Source organism: Helicoverpa armigera, chromosome 8 (assembly GCF_030705265.1).
Source record: "Helicoverpa armigera isolate CAAS_96S chromosome 8, ASM3070526v1, whole genome shotgun sequence".
Lineage (NCBI taxonomy): Eukaryota > Metazoa > Arthropoda > Insecta > Lepidoptera > Noctuidae > Helicoverpa > Helicoverpa armigera.
Genome location: NC_087127.1, coordinates 10817848 through 10836753, shown reverse-complemented (window position 1 = coordinate 10836753; position 18906 = coordinate 10817848). Strand labels below are relative to the sequence as shown.

General features: G+C 37.8%; 1 protein-coding gene across 4 annotated transcripts; it reads left to right on the top strand.

Annotated features, from left to right (window-relative positions):
* The first annotated feature begins 10014 nt into the window (after positions 1 to 10014).
* Positions 10015 to 18407, top strand: LOC110374909 (BUB3-interacting and GLEBS motif-containing protein ZNF207). Of its 4 annotated transcripts, XM_049838246.2 has the most exons (10): positions 10015 to 10261; positions 10397 to 10523; positions 10776 to 10902; positions 11102 to 11169; positions 11403 to 11527; positions 13344 to 13430; positions 14439 to 14721; positions 15643 to 15895; positions 17845 to 17963; positions 18037 to 18407. In XM_049838246.2, the coding sequence occupies exons 1-9, from the start codon at positions 10221 to 10223 to the stop codon at positions 17922 to 17924; spliced, it is 1191 nt and encodes a 396-aa protein (XP_049694203.2). In that variant the 5' UTR covers positions 10015 to 10220; the 3' UTR covers positions 17925 to 17963; positions 18037 to 18407. The 4 variants fall into 4 exon arrangements, with proteins under 4 accessions (XP_049694203.2, XP_021188499.2, XP_021188498.2 ...); XM_021332824.3 differs by having other exon boundaries at positions 14439 to 14715; positions 17845 to 18407; XM_021332823.3 differs by having other exon boundaries at positions 17845 to 18407.
* The last annotated feature ends 499 nt before the right edge of the window (positions 18408 to 18906 follow it).

Genomic DNA, 18906 nt, shown 5'->3' with positions numbered 1-18906 from the left:
AAGTGGCGAGTGGGCCGGTGATGCTGGACCCACAGGGAGCGCGTGATCTGCGTTTAAAGTCCGCCGAGATATTCTCACCCTTCTCAGCCGCTCATGTCCGTGTGTAATACATTGTCATCGGCAGGTGCCATAGTTCCCGTAGTTTCCCCATTAATAGTCCATTAGCATCCCATCACGTAGCCCAAGTAGTTTTTATCCATAGTTAGCAATAGTTTAGCACAGAACCGGGGATTGTCCTTCTGTACATTTCTATAGTGTATACAGGGATAATCGTCGGTTTTTTTGTCACCATTTCATTAAAGTTGTCTCAAAAGGGCTTCAGCGTGTTGGCTTCAGCCCCACGTTCGCCCCCCAAAAATCCGGTACTCTATAGTCCCGATGTCTGGTAGAGACATACAATATAATAAGATATTTTATTTATCTCTTCAAACACCGGGACACAACAAAATGTGCATCATAGAACTACAAAGAGCCTGCCAAATATTTTCGATCCACTTCATTTATGCAAATTGACAAAATATTTTACACAAATATAATAAAGTCGTCAACATAAACGTCATTTTTATTTGCATTGTACGAATACCTGCTTTCTCGAAGATTAGCTTTACAGTTCTACGGTACAAAATGTTCCTGATTGTATCACTGTTTTTGTAATCCTAGTATCAACACTAACTGAGATAATTGAACCAACTGGAGATGTTACTGCCGTGCGTTCCAGAGAGACCCTCATTAGCTAGCCTGTATGCCTGTATCGTATGCATGTGCATTTGTCTTGGTAAATTTTACGTGTGACATGATATCAGATCTGTAGTTGAGTTTGGAAGAACAAAAAAACCTTAATAAAATTGGGATAAGGGCAAGATTGTGGATAAGTTTAAAAACGCAAGAGTGTGTTTAATTGTTGCATTGATTTCCCCGCTCGTGCATAAATTGACGGACATTTCGCATAGACACTTATGCTCATGGTGGCTTCGGTTGTTGCAATGCTCTAAGACATCAGCAGTATTATTATTCCTATGTAATTAAGACTCATCATTACTACATGCAAGAACGCGTGGGTAGAGTCAATACACTCAGGTAATTATGACGGCAGATAAGTTTATCAAAGGATATTTCACGCGGTAAGCCTATGGAAATTGTAAACTGATATTGCAAGGAACTAAGTATGAAATCTATGCAGAGATACTCATCATTGTCGGTGTAGGCTTTTCTATGTATGTTAGGCAGTAGGATTAAGTCTATGGCTTGCTTTACTATTAATAATGCAAGTTCTAACATCAGGAATAAAAGTGTTTGAAATCTAGATTAATATACCTTATTGAAGCCGAACTAAATGTCAGCCGCCGAATGTGAACAGGCTCACTGCGAGTGATTATTATTTTATTTATTTTATTTTATATCTGTATCTACTCGTACTTCAAACATCAGACAAATAATATTTGTAAGTAAGTATTCCTATTTCAGCACATATTGTCTTGATCATGCCAGCATCACTATCGAGTTCATCGATAGAAAAAAAACTAATTCCTACAAAATATTTCGACAGATTCATAGAGTAATCCATAGCCCATTCATAGAGAAGGTAACCTACTACTACTCTATGAAATTGTAACAAAACACCAAAATTACTTAATAGAATCTGACACTAAGGCCGATACTCTGCAATCTATAAACGCAACAACCAGACTATAACGGATATTTACCTTCTCATATTAATGACGGCGTGAGAAACTTTACTTACAATGTTCTATTGTGGTTTTACCAGCGAATGGTTACGTCAGACTTTAAACAATTAGAATATTTGGCACTCTTCTGAGAGCGCTCTGCAGTCCGCCGATAGTTGGCCCCTCAAGAGATTAAACATGATAGATCTTTAAATATCGTTGGTTGACCTTATGGAAAGTCCGCTGACTGAGAGTACCTAATCGATTTACTTAAGAGCCCGATCAAAACTCTCGGCCGACTAAAAATTAGCAGTGTGAGAACACCGTACATCTGAGACCTACCTGCAACGTCTTTGTCTACGGATAACTATTCCCATCACTTGGATAAAAAGGTAGCTTATATCCGTCTCCAGGAATCAATTATCATAGTGGTCTATAAATATAAGTACATAGCAACACTTAATCAGTAAGCATCGACAACCGCAAAAATGGTTGAAGCTATATTTAAGATTTTTACTAAGAAATACCAGAGGTGTAAAATCTAGGAAACGTAGAATGATGTAAGACATACAATGTCAGCAGATTACAAAGTAGGTACATTATTAAATAATACACCACCTGCCTATCATGACATGAAGAATGAAGGCGAAAGATTGATTATAGACAAAGAGAGGGCAGATATCATAATCAGTGTTATCAACTGAACAACTACCTACTCTTAGGTATGAACAGAGTTATAGTGACTTGCCTATCACAGAAACTATTGCGATATATCTCGAACAACCTTAGGCTACTTGAGATAAAAAGTTTTGTTCTTGAATTGATCTTTGAAAAATCTAGCTAAAGATCTTAAACATGTTTTGGGGTTATGTGTACCTATTCTTCTTCTATTGACCGAGTGAGCTGCAGATTTAATCACCTAACAAGCCCTAGTGTCAGAATTTTTCTTAAATCCACCTGAAGATATCTCATTTGGAATTTGTAACAATGACTACTACTGGGGACGCTACGGTTCTGTGACTCCACCGTCTTCCAGACTCTGGGCTGTTTGTGAAAGTTTCTAGAGCCCCCAATGCGACACAACCGATATCGATTTGGGGACCCCATGCAAGCACGGTGCTTGCGATCACTGCGATCACTTTCATGTTGATGTCTTTATATTTACGGATTCACCATGAAAATATATTATAGCGAGTCACTATTGATGCGCCGAACAATATTCAAGATTCCAAATATTGCGGTGAAAGAACTCGCAAAAGGAGAATGCAGTGAATTGAGCCACGTGAGTGGACTGATGAGTGTTTGTTTAAATGTTTGTCTGCGCCAAACATACACAGGTACACTGCGACTACACTTGGAGTCCGACACAATGACACATGCTCGAGCTATTCTATTTGCTCTGAGAATGTCACAGAGCATTTAACCAACAGGATTCGTCGAGACCACAAACCTCTCTGCGAAGTGCGAAAGTCTGCAAATTAAGGAGCGGACGCTACAAGTGATAACTCCGTCAGGCTCTTGTACTTTTGGTAGAAGCGAAGGCATGACAATGTCGTCTCCATTTGGTTCATTGTTCTAAGGTAAATGTGTATGATCTCAAAACAAACGATTTACACATCACATCATCATATCTTATTTTTACATTACGACAAGTAAGTACTTCTGTATAAGAAAAATTATTATGTATATATTTTCATATTTCATAATAAAATTATATATTTTCACACCAAATTATTGTTTTGGTTGCTGAACGTGGAAAATGACGTTAGACATTTAAAATTTTGTTGTGTGGTGTTCAATGATTAACGAAGATCCTCCTCGAACCTCCCAAGATGTCAATGACGTCAATGCGTATAAAGAAATCCTGTGCCTATCGCATTTCTAAGTATCCTAAGCTTTAATGGTTACAGAAATGTCCTAAAGCGAAATCAAGTAAGTATTTATCACAAGCAATAACAACATAATTCCTTTAAGACGTCAATAAAAAAACCACATGCTTGTTGAAAGTATGTTCGCACTCATATACTTTGTATCAACAAACATAAGGGTGGCATTACACTTATCAAACAAGTACCTATGTATCTTGAAACAATATATAGGTATGATCATTTCACGATTTCATCGAATGCGATGGCACCGAAATTGGCTCAAATATCAAAATGCATTTATGCTAGGTACTAAAAATATGTATAGAGGTACATGTATCAGCCTTGTTTATTGTCCCACTACAGGGAGAAGGCCTCTTCCCATACCCTGTCGAAAGGATCGAAACTTTGCTCGATTTTTCTGGCGACCTCAGCCGGGAAGCACTATTCCGTTAGATGGTAAGTCGATCTAGATAAGTATATCAAAGACCAAATGCTTGTGCAAGTAAAAGAAGCAATTTTGGCCCAAGACACTTAACAAGTGTTATACCACCCTAACTTTCTTCCAGTCTCGAGTTCTAACCACATAATCCTCCGACACTCAACTGATAACCGTTCAACGTAACTGCAACAGCTACCGACCAATCAGATGGTCGTATTGATTCACGCCCTCGTCTCATGAGTGTCATGAATTCCAGAAGTGCGGCACATGCTACCCACACAGTCGTGAAGAAGTCGTGTCACAGAAATATGATAAAATGATAAGTAATCTCGCTAATTCTTTGACAAATATCAATGTAAAGCCTTTGTAGCCGTGCCTCCGAGTTGTTTTATGGCGTAGGGTTAGCACTTGTATAGTTGTAGTTAGTAATTTTATTTCTAAGCCCTTGTTTTTGTAAGAATGTTGTTATAAATGGAAAAGGGGGTGAAAAATCATGATGGGGTAAACTTTTTGACACTCATAGACTCGTGAAAAAGAATTTCGTTCGCTTAGAGATGTATTTTGAGTCATCACAGTCGATAAACAGCCACTTCTGGACAAATCGCTCCTTCAAGACCGGCGTAGATTTTTTTCCTGTAAATAAAATTATACTTAACTTTTCTTTTATATAATTAGGATATCTGTGCATTTGTGTGCTCTCCTTTCTTTATCTCCTTGCATTAACACTATTAGACCCGGATCTGCTATCCTTTTGTTTTATAATTATTTATTCGGAGGCATTTGAACAATGCAAGTTCTGTTAACAATGAGGAATGAGTTACTTGCTTATTCTATAATTTTCTCTGTGTTTCCCAGAAGAAACTTGGTTTTTTTGATATTCGTTGATACCTAATAACATGAATAGATTTAAGCGCAAGGAATATTCATAGTGCTTGCAAAACACCTAACAAAAATTGATATAAAAATATAGTTTTACCTACCTAAGTGAAGAATTTCGGAAAACACATTCAGCAATTTACCTCATAGATCTACTCTATAATCAGGTAGGACTCGTAAATCGTAAAAGTTTCCATAGGTGCAGAAAAATAGTGTTCTCATGTTAAACAAACAAACTTACCTACGTCTCCGTATTTTCCAAGTAACCTTGATCTAAAGCTAGAATTAAAATATTCCTACTCAAATAACCTACTTATTAAAACTTGAAATATACGTATAAAAATTAACAGCGCTATATAAATCAGGGTATTTCCAAAATATACCTATAAAATCATAGAGGTTTTTTCCTAAGCCATTTAATAACAGTAGTTTATTTTTAACTACAATTAAAGATTGAGAATTCCATAAATAATAACTGCTTTTAGAACTAGGATGTATAACATAATTGACTTGTTTCTGTATTCGAAACTATTCTAAATTTAAATTACATAATAAAATTCTGACTAAGCTTAATTGGCCTTTTTTATCGAGAATCTTCTATGACTTAAGTACTTGAAATGGTTTATACGCATTTTATATTTCTCTTGTGTGCAAAATCACAGATAGACAGAATTTTGAGAAGAGCCGTAAGTTTTTTGTGATTATGATTCGAGCTAGACTATATTTTAGTTATAAAATTCTTAGGTATAAACAAGATAGAATATCGCCTTCCGCCATGTTTGTTGACAGAAGGTGTGTCAGCCGGCCGAGCGGAAATAGAAGTGCATAAAACAATGCGCTGTTGACATGTTTTAACTCATTGTTTGTTTGCATTGCCTGCAGTTGTCGCCTCTATAGTGTTTACTAATAGCTCTTCTAATCGATCGGTAAGTGGGCTGTTACGTGGGATATTTCTAAGATGGAATCTAAAACTCTTAAGCTTGGAAAACCATGACCGGTTAGGGGATTTTGTGGAAAGAGTTAGGTAACTACAGCGGCTTTGGAAAAGAAGGGTTCAAGAAGCAACAAGAGTGCTTTTTAGTCAGTAAGAGTCTGATAGGCACTCTCTTGCGTTTTACCAAAATTTAAAATCGGTTCAGTATATTTGGTGAGGAGCAGGCCCGCCGTAAGCGGGCGTGCAGCGCGTGCACAGCACGCGGGCGGCACGTCCTAGGGGGCGGCAAATCTAGCGAGTTATCAGGTCATATTTAAAAAATACAATATCTTTTTACTAATGATTTGATTTCAATATTTCCGAACACAACAATAGCGCTAAGAATATTACTTACACTGCCGGTTTCAGTTAGGTACATCTGTTGAAACGACATTTTAAAATTAAAGATTCTTAAAAATGATTTAAGATCAACCAGTGGCGCCCCCTAAATAGCATTTGCCCCAATGCTATTTAGGGGGCGGCAAAATCAAACCAATAAAATTTCGGAAAAAGCCGCCCTAGCTTTTATCGTCTTCTATCAATTTTGACTGTTTCACCCTTTGCATCCCCAAAAAAATTCGCGCTCGCTGCGCTCGCGGCTCCATGTCAGGTATCGCATTTTATCTTTGTTTAATTGTTGAGGCATTCAATTCCGAAAAAACATTGCTTAGTTTACTTATGGGCTAACCCAGGACTGCTTAGGTTACTCTGAACATTTCAAGTAAATAAAAAGTTATGTGTAATGTATGCTATGTATTGCAATAGTTATTTATCCAAAAGTAGGTGGGTTTTCTGCATGTACCTACATATTTTTTTCTGTTGGACAAGTAAGATGGATATGAATGGGCGGGGGAGGGGGGTCCGGACCCTCTGGATCTGCCCCCGTTATATATTTTTTGACAAAACGTATGTAGTAGGGCGGCATAATCAGTATTGCACGCGGGCGAACAAACAGCTAGCGGCGGGCCTGGTGAGGAGACAGTATATTTAGTGCCGGACAGGCAGACAGAGTTACTTTCGTATTTATGATGATTTCTGTCAATCTGTATCGAAATAATCTTATCGAGCCACTCGGATATCATGAGCACGTCACATCCTTCTCCTCACTTGTCTTTTAAACAAGCGAACATCAATGTTGAAGGGCTAGTGATATTAGAATCTGCCAATAGATATTTTTGTGACCCAAAATTATAAAAAAATTAGGTGTAACCTTTAGGGATCGGTTAGTTAGCTGAGAAGCCCGAGGAGAGAAACTGCAAGAACTTAACAATAAAATTTTAATATTCTAACTTCTAGCCAAAAATTTCAGGTGAACCTTGATGATTAAATGACTTGCAAGTTATATTACTTCATAGAATTTACATGGTCTTTCTCTTCGTTTGTACCTAATCTTTAGTTACATAATAATCTTGAACTTGATGTCCGATAAGGCTTGACACATTAAGCTTCAGGAAATACCAGATGAAACTGAATATTTTTTTTCTGCGCAGATCTTAGAATACGCAATTTTAAATCCGCACAAAATATTAAAGAAGTGGTTCAGAACTTTTATCATTGTCCTCCTGTCCAGACCTATTCCAAAATAAGGTCCTATATCGTCTTTGCAGATAAAGTTTCTACGGTTTACTTCCTGACTCAAATAACCTCTTTTATAAATATGGATCATACGGTAAAGTATTTATATAACTAAAGAAACAAAATTCAATAAACAGCCCTACCTAAATCCACTTCCTAGCATTATTAGAGCAAACCCATTACAAGACGGTCTAACAAGATCTAATCAATCAATTCAGACCATATTTGCCGCCTTACTGATAATCATAAATAACTCCATAGATCACGTTACGACTATTAGCGGATAATAATAATTATTTGGCGACAAAATCGTGATCTCAATTTAACATACTTATGACAAGTATATTTTTCTCAATTTTTGTCGAATCATGATGATACGTCGTGCGTTCCTTTGGGGGGAAAAGGGGAAGTGCTAAAATGCTCCTTTAGACTCACGTATAAGTATTGAACATGCACTCACAGCATGGGCCTCTAATATGGCTTATATTTAGGACTATTTTAGATGCTAAAACGAGTAGTTCCGTGTTGGGACTTTTGAATAATGAGATAAGGCATTGTCCGGCGGCCTTTTGAAGGATAGCTTTTAGCAGCTTTGTGTCAAGATATGTATAGCATATTTTTTACAGCACTACACGATAGGCTAGCTGATTTTTTGTCTAATCTGCAAAGAAAACGTGACTAGTACTTTAAATGTACTTAGATACTCATAAAGCTTAGAGGAGCTTACGGCGACGATCATTGGGTAGGGTAACTCGGTCGGTGTGCCTTTTGCATTCATTATAGCAGGGCTGAGCCGACCCCCCGAAGTGCCTGCATGCGAAACCTATGAAACGCCTCTTTTTTACCCGATTGCCCAATGCAAAGAAGGTCAATACGTTTATCAGCTATAGCAGCAGCGATAGCGCTGGCTACCATTAGGATACCATTATATGAACACCGCCAGGACTTATTTGTAGGCCGAGGATTACCCACCCATTACTACTACCGATTACTACCGAGCAAAACTTTTACACAATTTATTAAATAGGCGACATGAACAGCAATGACGATTATACGACTTTAAAGTCCCGGTCTCCCAAAATGTTTTCCTTCACCTTTACCCTACTCAATACTTTAAATATGACCACGACTTTTCAGCTTATCCAGATAGCATTGAGGACAAATTGTAACACAGTGCGCGAACTACTGTCTGCTTGATTTTTTACACTCCTTATTTTCTTCAGACTATCTAATACCGATCAAAACCGTTTTCTCTTGAAACCAAAAAAATATGGAGGCTGTGCCAAATTCGGATTTACGTGGCGATGAGGAAGAGGCATCTGTCTGTCTGCATTTTTTTCTACGGCCTCTAAGAAGCGATTTTATATTCATTAACGACACAAATTGAGACTAAATGCTGGTCTGGTCTTTGTCTACCTACTTTTTATATGTAAACTGCTGCTAAACCAGTTTTTGGTAATGAGACCTTGGTAGAAAATTACATGATCAGTTTTTTTTTGTCGTTCATGAGACAGGGGACCATTAATAACATTTTAAACCTTTGTCTTGAGTGGCGGATCTACCTTAGTGGACACAGTAATTGGCATGCCCTCAACCGTAATTTTGTTGTATGTCGTCAAAAATAAACACTCCCTTATGTACTTTTTCATGTAAGTACATGATATGACACGTTCTAAGGTACATAGGTACTCCTCCTAAGAACTCGCCTATGATACCGACCCTTACGTATATCCCTTGTACCTACACCCACCATATCAAATATACCTACGTGAGCACAGCATTTTTTGAGGGCTGGATCCGATCTTCTAGTGAGAAGCTCGTCGTCACAGCCAGAAGACGTCCAATGCTGGACAAAGGCCTTCAAGGATATCGAACACGTATAGGCACGCACGGTCTTTCTTTGCGCTACATAAGTATTCCGCGGCAGCAAAAAGTCTGTCAGATTTGAGGTGTTGTCTATTTATTATTAGTTGTCGTTCGTATATGCGCAACTCTGCCAATACCAACCGAGCGTTGTTGCGAGATAAATCTGCTAGTGTGTTGCGCTCTTAGATTAGGAAAAAACAGTTATGCGGAAAAGTATCAGGCTTTTCACAATTTTAATGTGATTATCATGAAAATAAATAAGTCTACTTACCTATACCAAGCAGTTTATCTTATTCAAATATTTATTACGTCTCACATAATAACGATGATTCTCTAAAATAGAACAAACAGCGCCATCTATCGCAACACTCCCAAAACTAGTATGCAAAGAAGAATGTTGATCATAAATATTTTTTAATCTTTTAAAAATTAACCATGTACTTTTCCTAAGTATGTTTGTATATTAAGCTAAAGAAAATAAAACCTGAAATTATATAACGTTTTATTGTTGCGGTTTTGCATATTTTACTAGAGACAATAGGATGTAACCTAAGGATTTTAGTTTAATATTTTTTTATATAAAATTTACGTGGAATTTTAAAAAATATATAAAAATCTGTTCCTTGTTTTATTTACATTTAATTATACTAAATTTAAAGTTAATATAATAGATATCGAAAAATATATTTACTATTAGAATGAAAACCGTATTTTTTCGATCAATGTCTATGGTCTCCATAAAGCTGGCGTGGCCGCTCCATCCATTGACAATATTAGCGCGTCGCCATTTTGCGTTGCTTTTTCCTTTGAAATTGTATTGTGTGGCTTGTTGAAAGATTTAACTTAAATAATAATTATTCTGTTATAGCGAAGCTGTGATTGTTAGTAACTAAGTAGTGTATTATATCTAATTGTTTTTTACTTATTCTTTTCTAAGTTTTCGTGTATTTTACGTTACAATGGGCAGAAAGAAGAAGAAGGCATCTAAGCCATGGTGCTGGTATCCTTTTCCAATAAATACTAAATGGATTACGAAATTAGATTTGTACACGACCTTCGTAATTAGGTCACACACACTTGTACACGTTGTATTGTTGACGTAGGGTTTGAAATGATTTCCTTAGCCAGTATGCAGGTATTGCAACAGGGAGTTCGACGACGAAAAGATACTGATCCAACATCAAAAGGCGAAACATTTCAAATGTCACATTTGTCACAAGAAACTGTACACGGGGCCTGGACTGTCAATACACTGCATGCAGGTATGTGCGTCAGTGCCATAGTTTTGGCATCCGCCGCGCCCGCCCACGGCCAACGCGCACTCGCTTTTTTTAACTCTCATACATAATATATCTATAGATATTTTGGCGCAACTTACAGACCCAATTCCGTTCCCATAGTAGTACTAAACCAAAATGTCTTTCCCTATTTTCACTTGGGTGGGTAAATCAAACAAAAAAACATTGTTTATTGTACAACAGATGTGCTACAATCTTACTTCTGTTCTATTCCAGGTTCACAAAGAAGCCATAGATAAAGTACCAAATTCATTACCAAATAGGTCAAATATAGAAATAGAAATCTATGGTATGGAAGGTATACCACCAGAAGATGTGAAGGAGCATGAGAAACAAAAATCAGGTATAAAAACTTTTTTATTTGGCCGACAACTGAACCACTTTGGATTGATGTATGTACTATTTCATTATTATGCTTGGGACACTAGATATGTATAAATGTACATAGGTGTGTAGTTTGATCAATGTTCCAACGAGAGGTAGGTACGTTATTGTTGATATTTGTATGAATATGTTTTATTATTGTTGGTTTGTTTGTACAGGTGGTGGAAAAGGATCAGATAGTGACGACGATGAGCCCGCTGCAAAGAAAAAAGCAACGCCTGCATTGGTAAGCATTATTTTTCATTATACCTCCTTGTTTACAAACTCAATGCAGTGAATTATGACCTTAAGGGTTCTTTCAACTTCAAACAAATGTTTCTTGACTTTGAATACTACAATATTTTCATATTTTCTCACTTTCTCTCAGTGTGGATTGTAATTTACCCTCATAGTCTTACAACATGCATATTATTGTTTTATTTCAAGAATAATCGTTTTATCTTTACCTTTTTGTTACAGTTAGGGCCAGGCCCATCACAAGTGACACAGGGTATATTACCCACACCCATGGGACCAGTGCCTCCGGGGATGTATCCCGGACATATGCAAATGCAAATGATGCCTCCGTTTATGCAGGCACCTAGGTAAGTTCTATGACTTATTAACTTACTATTAACTGATTGTATGTTGCTAATTACAGAACAATAGAAAAACAATTGTGTCTTGTGTATATCTGCACTTCGATATACAACGGGTTACAAAAAATAGCATTTCCTTTTTATAATATTAGCATAGATAAGCATCATAATATTTACTCGTCTATGCTAACTTGCAGATAAAATATTGTGAAATAAGATAAAATGTTGAAACATCTAAAATTCAATGACCCAGTCACCTACTTAACTAAAATTGTCTAGCCAAGCTTCCTCAATGAATTTACATAGATCAAAGTTATATTTCACAACATAGTTGTGGTATCAAGTTGTTCCTATTTTACTTTTATTTTATAGTTTAATTTAATAAACACTAGAAAAACACACTTATAAATATTTTTCTTGCCAACTACATACAGCTGACAATTTTCATGAAAATACAATCTTTTGAAGATGGTTAAATTATTACCTTAGATTTCAATACATAGTAACATACAGGTCTACCCAATAAAAGCGTTTCAATAAATAAATAAGTAAAACCCATGGCTTGAAATAAAAACAAATGAATTATGAAACAGTGCAGGTAGACGCAGGTAGCAGTAACTTTAATATTTTAGTATGTGGTTCACCTTGGTCCAAATGGTACTAAAAGAAGGTCAATATGTACTTATGTGAATCATATTTAAAATTATAGGTTTTGTTATCATTTTTGGGATTATAGGACATTCAAGTTACTACCTGTTTTCAATATTTTTATTTATTTTCTGAACTAATTAGTTTGTATCTCATATTTTGTGCTTTTTTTTAACTTTTATTATGGTTTGATACCATCAGTTATACAATTTCATGCAGTTACTTCCATCAAATTTCAAAATAATCAACATTATCAGTGAGGATATGAGTTTATAGTATATTTTGTATGGTCTGATGCTATCACACATTAAACAAGAAGAAATTACACATTAAAATATATCAATAATGATCATAAATTACATTTAAACTAAGAGTAATTGCAGTAATTAAGTATCATTGCATATATTTACATAAGTTAGTCATGTAAGTGATAATGTGTGTATGTATTGACATAGTAATGAGGTTTCAGAACATGTGTTCATGCTAATTAGATGCTATTTAGACTAATTTGTGGTACTGTCTAGGTATGGGAACATTTCAGCTTATTCTCTGGGATGTTAGATAGATAGATAAAACATTTATTCAGACAAACAAAAAGACACCACAAAGATACACAATAAGAAAAACAAAACAAGAAGTGGGTAGAATGAGAAACATGAAATACAAACAGAGATTAACAGTGTGCTGCACCAAATGGGACTCCAGCTCAGCAAGTGTCAGGTAGAATACCTAACGCTGGTATTCTGCTGGATCCCTAAAAATGTTAATGCATCTACTACGCCATTGTTATTGCTGATATTTTGATATATGCTAGTCACCCTTGAACAACAAGGTAAAGCCTCAATAACCAAGTTATTATTGACTTGCTTTTTCTCCTAGCGGTTTCACCTGCGTCCAGCGAAAACTTCGCCTATTCATCAAAAGTCCAAAAAAAGTCTTCGGCTTTATGAAATCTTTGTATCAACCATTCAACATTTTGAACACCTAATAAACTAATTGGTATTTTTCAATACGAGTTGACAGTTGCCTTTGGCTGGGTCCAGCAATTGTCACAGTCATAGCTCAAACAACACCAAAAAATTTGGATATCAACCTTACCATAACACGTATGTGCCCAAACATACCCAAGCTATTTAAATAAATATCTTCTAAGCAATCTGCCTACTTGTTCCAGAATGATGATGCCAGGAATGCGGCCGTTATTCCCGGCGGCGAGCATGCCCCCCACCTCGACGGCCAAACCCACGTTCCCCGCCTATAGGTATGTCCGCCATTTTGTATGTAACCCTTCACTTTTGTAGCAGCTATAAATAATTATTATGTGGATTACTCAGGTAACGCTGACGTAAGTACGTTAGGGAGTAAGCTTGTAGGGTAATTGAAATAAGTTAAGCGATTTTGTTAAATAGGTAACAGTTTACATGTGTCTAGATTTGCGAGGGACTTGTATTTAAATACATATTTATTAAAATCAATTGGATTAAACACTAATAAGGAATCTTCTGTATTTTTAGTTATGCATAAATTCTGCTAGGCAAGGTTTTACATGAACTATTTATTCGTAGAAATAAACACCATTTACTACCTTGCCATCTAGATATGGTTCTGACTATCAACACATACCAAGTTGTTGGTACTCTTAAATGTTTTGGCACTAAACATCTGCCAACACAATAACATTTGTCACACAAAAGATCCAATTTATACCATGAAATAGCTCACTAAGTACGCGGTGTTTTAATTAAAAATCTCGATAAATATCTGAGAATGCAATTATGTAGACAGATAACTATGACGTAGGCAGATAATAATTTACATTGTTCTTTTAAGTGGTGTACATTCTACTAATGCTGATGACTTTGTTTCTGTATTTAATTTATACCATTTTCTAAATGAACAATTTACGAGAACTACTTTAGGTTAGAAATATGCATAATAATGTCGTTTAGGTAGGGAAAACGATTGCATTTGCAATATTTTCACATTAGATATCAATTTCATGTAGAATTTATGCAGTATTTATTGCTTTACGTATAAAATACGTCTTTGGAGTGTTATATCTATATCACAATGAGAATGATAAACTTGCTATCTCTTCCGTATTTTGATGTTATTAGGATCACCGCGTTTCTGATGCAGAACTTTAAACCTGCATATAAAATTGACGTTTTACAACTACACCTTTTAAACGCTCTAGTTGAAACAAAATTCTTTGACAAAAGGGAGTTAAAAAAGCTCCCTCAATATTTATACCGGCTAACACATACAGCAACGCTACGATAAGCGCGCCACCCACCACGTCGACGCCGTCATCGAGTTGCGAGCCCAAAGAGAATGGCGACGTCAAACCACCCGCCGCCAACGCCTGCCCGCTCGTCACTGCAACAGGCGCCGGCTCCAAGATCGTACACCCCCCAGAAGACGTGTCTTTAGAAGAAATCCGGGCTCGGAATACAAAGTACCGCGCGAAGCCCAAGCCCGACGCTCCCCCCGCGCAGCCGGCGCCCGCGCCCACGCTCGTCACGCCCAGCACGAGCCAAGCTGAGGTATGGGTTAGTGGTTCTTTATATTCTCTATGTTGTTTTCTGTTGCACGTAGAGATGGTTTTTTTTATGCTCACTTTTTTTTTGCTTTGTTTTTTTTTAGTCTGACTATACAGAGTGTCAAATAATTTTGCCTCTTTGAACCACATTAGCTGGTAATAAAAGTCAAAATGTTAAAAGCAATAAATATATTTTCCTCACCTTTATGAAGTCTGTTAAAAATAGTTACAAGAGGATCAAAGTTATTTGACGTTAGCTGTAGACAGTCTTGATAATTTTTTAAAGTTCCAGTAATTGTAATATACTAACTTATAGATTCGCGAAGAGAATTGTAATCTAATAGCACCCGTGTGGAAACATTCCGGTTGAAAGCACCTAAGATGTTTATTTACTCTTAGAGTTGCCGGAAATTTTGTTTATTTAACAATCGGCTTTGTTTATTTGTGCGTACAGAATGGATTGCTGTATTGGTAAAACCAGAAGTAATTCCTGCTGTAGATACTGTTTCGTATGCTTGTTTTTTAAATATTTAACTAAATCTATTTCCTCTACTAGTGTAATAGATGTTATTTCGATTTTTACGGCCGTGCCCAATATTTTATCTATTTGTTGCTTCACTTACTAAGGATAGAATTTTGACATAAGCCTCATACTTGTAATGTCAAATTCTTAACTCTAGTAAGCAAAAGAACAGATACATAGAATATTGGGAACAGCCGTTAGTGAGAATGGACCAAGTGACCATCCATAACCCTATAACTTTCAACACATTTTAAAGCACATCCATTTGATTAAACCGTTCACTATTGCAATAGTAAATTGATATCCCAACATAACTTGAAATCCCAGCACAGTTGATAAAACTTTAACATTATTTTTACGAGCCCCCAGAGCGAAATACACTAACGCGGAATGTTTTCTGTATGACAGGTGCAAGCACACATGAACGCCGCGGTGGCGGCGGCGCGGCAGCAGCAGGCGGCGGCGGCGCTGCGGCGCGGCGTGCTGGGCGGCATGGGCATGGGCAGCATGGGCGGCATGGGCATGGGGGGCATGCTGCCGCCCGGCATGGTGCCGCGCGTGCCCGTGCCGCACGTGCCCGTGTCCGTGCCGCAGATGCCGCCCGTGGTGCCCATGCTGCCCGTCATGCCGCAGTTCAACCTCGTGCGGCCCCTGCAGCCCGGTCAGTACCCGCACAACGAATACCCTTACCGCTAGGCCGGGGTGTTTGCCAACTGTTGCAGCTGATTCAGCTCACTGCCCATTTCAATTAGTAGTGCAAGCGAACACTGTAAAAAAGGGGAGAAACGTTAATTAGTTGTATTTTGTTCCTAAAATTTTAATAATTTTTCTTGTCTTGACCTCTTGCCCCTTTTTTGCTGTCATCGCTTGGACTATAGCTCTGATTATTTGATTTAAACTAGTTTCCTTTTTGATCTTTCACTAAGCATAATAAGCCACTAAGTGGTTATGAAACATTTAGCAAACGCCCCGGGTGTACCCCACTCAATGACTACTCTGAGGACATTCTGTGAAGTTGATAATGTTCAAACATTGTTTAGTAAATGTTTACATCCCCTTTTGATGATGTTTACCAGTGTTCCATGATAATTCATCATATAAAGTAGTCGTTCGGCGCCGGCTGACGATGCCGCTGAGCTGCTCGTGAGCTACACGAGAGCTATCCTTTCTCTCCGTGTCTAAACCTCTGATGTCCTTTCAGATGCCCCCCCAAATGAACAGTATTATGATGTATTTGTATGGATATGATATACTCTAACGTAGGACATATCAAGTATTAGGTAATTCGTATGATATATTCTCGTTGTCTTTGATGTTGCACATTGAAATGAAGTTAAATGTATTTAATTGTAACAAATGTATTTTTTGATGTTGAAATGGTCCAAAACCGAGACTCGTTGAAATTTTTTGTACAATGTAAACCAAAGAAATTATGTAATGTTAAAGGTTAGTTAAAAGACTGGATTTTAGTACATTCCGATTGATACTCACTATAGTCGTCCATATTTTTATATTGGCAAGGACACAGTTCACATGTTGAATGTAGCTCTGTAACACTTTGACACATGGTATTATTTGCATTTATTGAACTTAAGATTAATTTAGAGTGGGTGGTTTTCTTTAGTAATAATATTGCTTTACGATAGTTTAGTATAAGAAGACAGTAAAACATGATTGTTTTTATTTTTGAATCGTTTTGTTACACACGCGACGCGTGCTTTACAATTAACGTGGAAAATGAGTGTCATGAACATTTGATCATCAAATAAAGTGCATTCACTTGACTGATTTTATTTTTCAATTTTCCACGAGATGTATGAACTGAAGCCTCTAGTTGATGTTGACTGTGTGTAAGGATCGCTTATGTTTAAGAGCGTGGAGCAGTTGTCCACTTAGCTCGGTAAAGTCGCAGGCGCCAGTGCCCCGGTAGCCGCGCCGCTGGACCTGCAGTCTCAGTATTACACTAACGGCTTGTCGATACTCACCCTAACGCCCACTAACACCTCACCTAGACCCGGACTCCGGTCCCTAGACTTAACACTGTCAAGACTTTAACTGTGATTTTGATGTGCCATCCGCACTATCGGAGGAACGGAATGAAAATGAGCGGTAATTTTATTCACATTCCTTAATGGATTTGCTTATTGTAGTAGCTCTTATCTTATTACTGTCTCGATTTTCTCGTAGTGTCATATAAAATATGACTTGTCGGTTTACGGGTGGGTACACTAATATTATATTTACGTACAGTAGTTTTGTCGCTTTACAATGTGCATGAAAAGAAAGAGTTAATAGTCGTTGGCTGAATTGGATTCTACGAGCAACCATTGTCGGATCACACTGAAACATGCATGTACTACGGATATTACGATTATTACATCGCCGAGTATTTTGGAAGTGTGATTTTTCATGTGAATTATTTATCCTACCTACCTGTGTTCCTTTGCTTACTGCACCTTATCAGTCGGCTGGCCGGTGTCGGCCGGCGGGCGGCGGGTGACAGGCGATTGTTGAGCAGTCACAACGGCGTTGCCGTGTGTTGGACCACGCGGTCCCCTGTTGCTGTGCCGGGCGGCGCGGCCCACAGTGAGCGAGCCTTTGTGTGTGCAGGGATGCTGCTGCCGGGCGGCATGATGCCGATGGGCGCGATGTTCCCGAGCGGCATGGTCATGCAGCCGCGCTACCGATAGCGCAGTGCCTCGGCCCGCCCTGTTGACAGCCGGCCGAAGGTAGGCGTCGCTCGTATGTTGTACGTCCGCTTGTGTGTCCGCGCTATGCTAAGGTGAGGGGCTACTAACTCAGGTAAGCGGACAGGTGACGCCAGTCGCCCGGCGCCCGGCGCCCGGGTTGGGCCGGCAGTTCCCTGCGGCGACCGCAGGCGACGCGTTACCTGTCACAACGTCAGTTGTTGGATTGGCGGCCCCCTGTCCTTAGCATAAGTCATTATATTCCTACCTTACCACTGAGCTCTCACATAGACTGTCAACAGCAGATTTCAGTAGTGAATTTCGTTCTTAATTAAATTTCTGGTGTTAAGAGATGTGTGTAAGAATAATAATAAAATAAATGTTATCTGCCTTGAATTCTCTAAGCGTTTCCACATTAAAGTTGTGACGTTTTGCCTACTCTTGTAGAATTTTGACTATTTTACGCAATAAATGCTCTGGACATGATTTTTTGTTTTATTTACCTTCTATGTGTATTATTTTTATTATGGAATTTATTTTGTAGCACCGCAGTAGAAAAAAAATTAAATATAGCTCTGGCTTAGTTTGAGTCACTTAATGAGTGCAATTGGATCCTAAACTGATGAAAAACATATCAACCTACTGCAAGCTGAAGCTGCCCCGGCTAGTATCGCCTAGCAAACTACACCGATAGCTGTGGCACCTACCAGGCTAATTATTTTTGGTAATCATTAATGGGTTCTTAAACAAATATAAACAAATTCAAAACAACGTATGTAAAAATCAACAGCTCTCTATGTAAGCGCTTTATATGAAAACTAGCTAATGGCCAAACGTTCGCGTAGCGGAAACTTGAATTTCTCCGAAGTGTATGCATGCACTGATTTCATTCATACATAATCAATTATACACAAATACACACTAATTTTCGGACACATCCCTTTTCTTCTAAAGTCTATGGATTAAAAAAAGTTCCGCCAGGACA

Coding starts and splice junctions, on each gene's coding strand:
- LOC110374909 (XM_049838246.2), top strand. CDS start 10,221: ATGGGCAGAAAGAAGAAGAAGGCATCTAAGCCATGGTGCTG. Junction 13,431..14,438: donor CCCACGTTCCCCGCCTATAG/GTATGTCCGCCA, acceptor TAACACATACAG/CAACGCTACGATAAGCGCGC. Junction 15,896..17,844: donor CGTGCGGCCCCTGCAGCCCG/GTCAGTACCCGC, acceptor TTGTGTGTGCAG/GGATGCTGCTGCCGGGCGGC.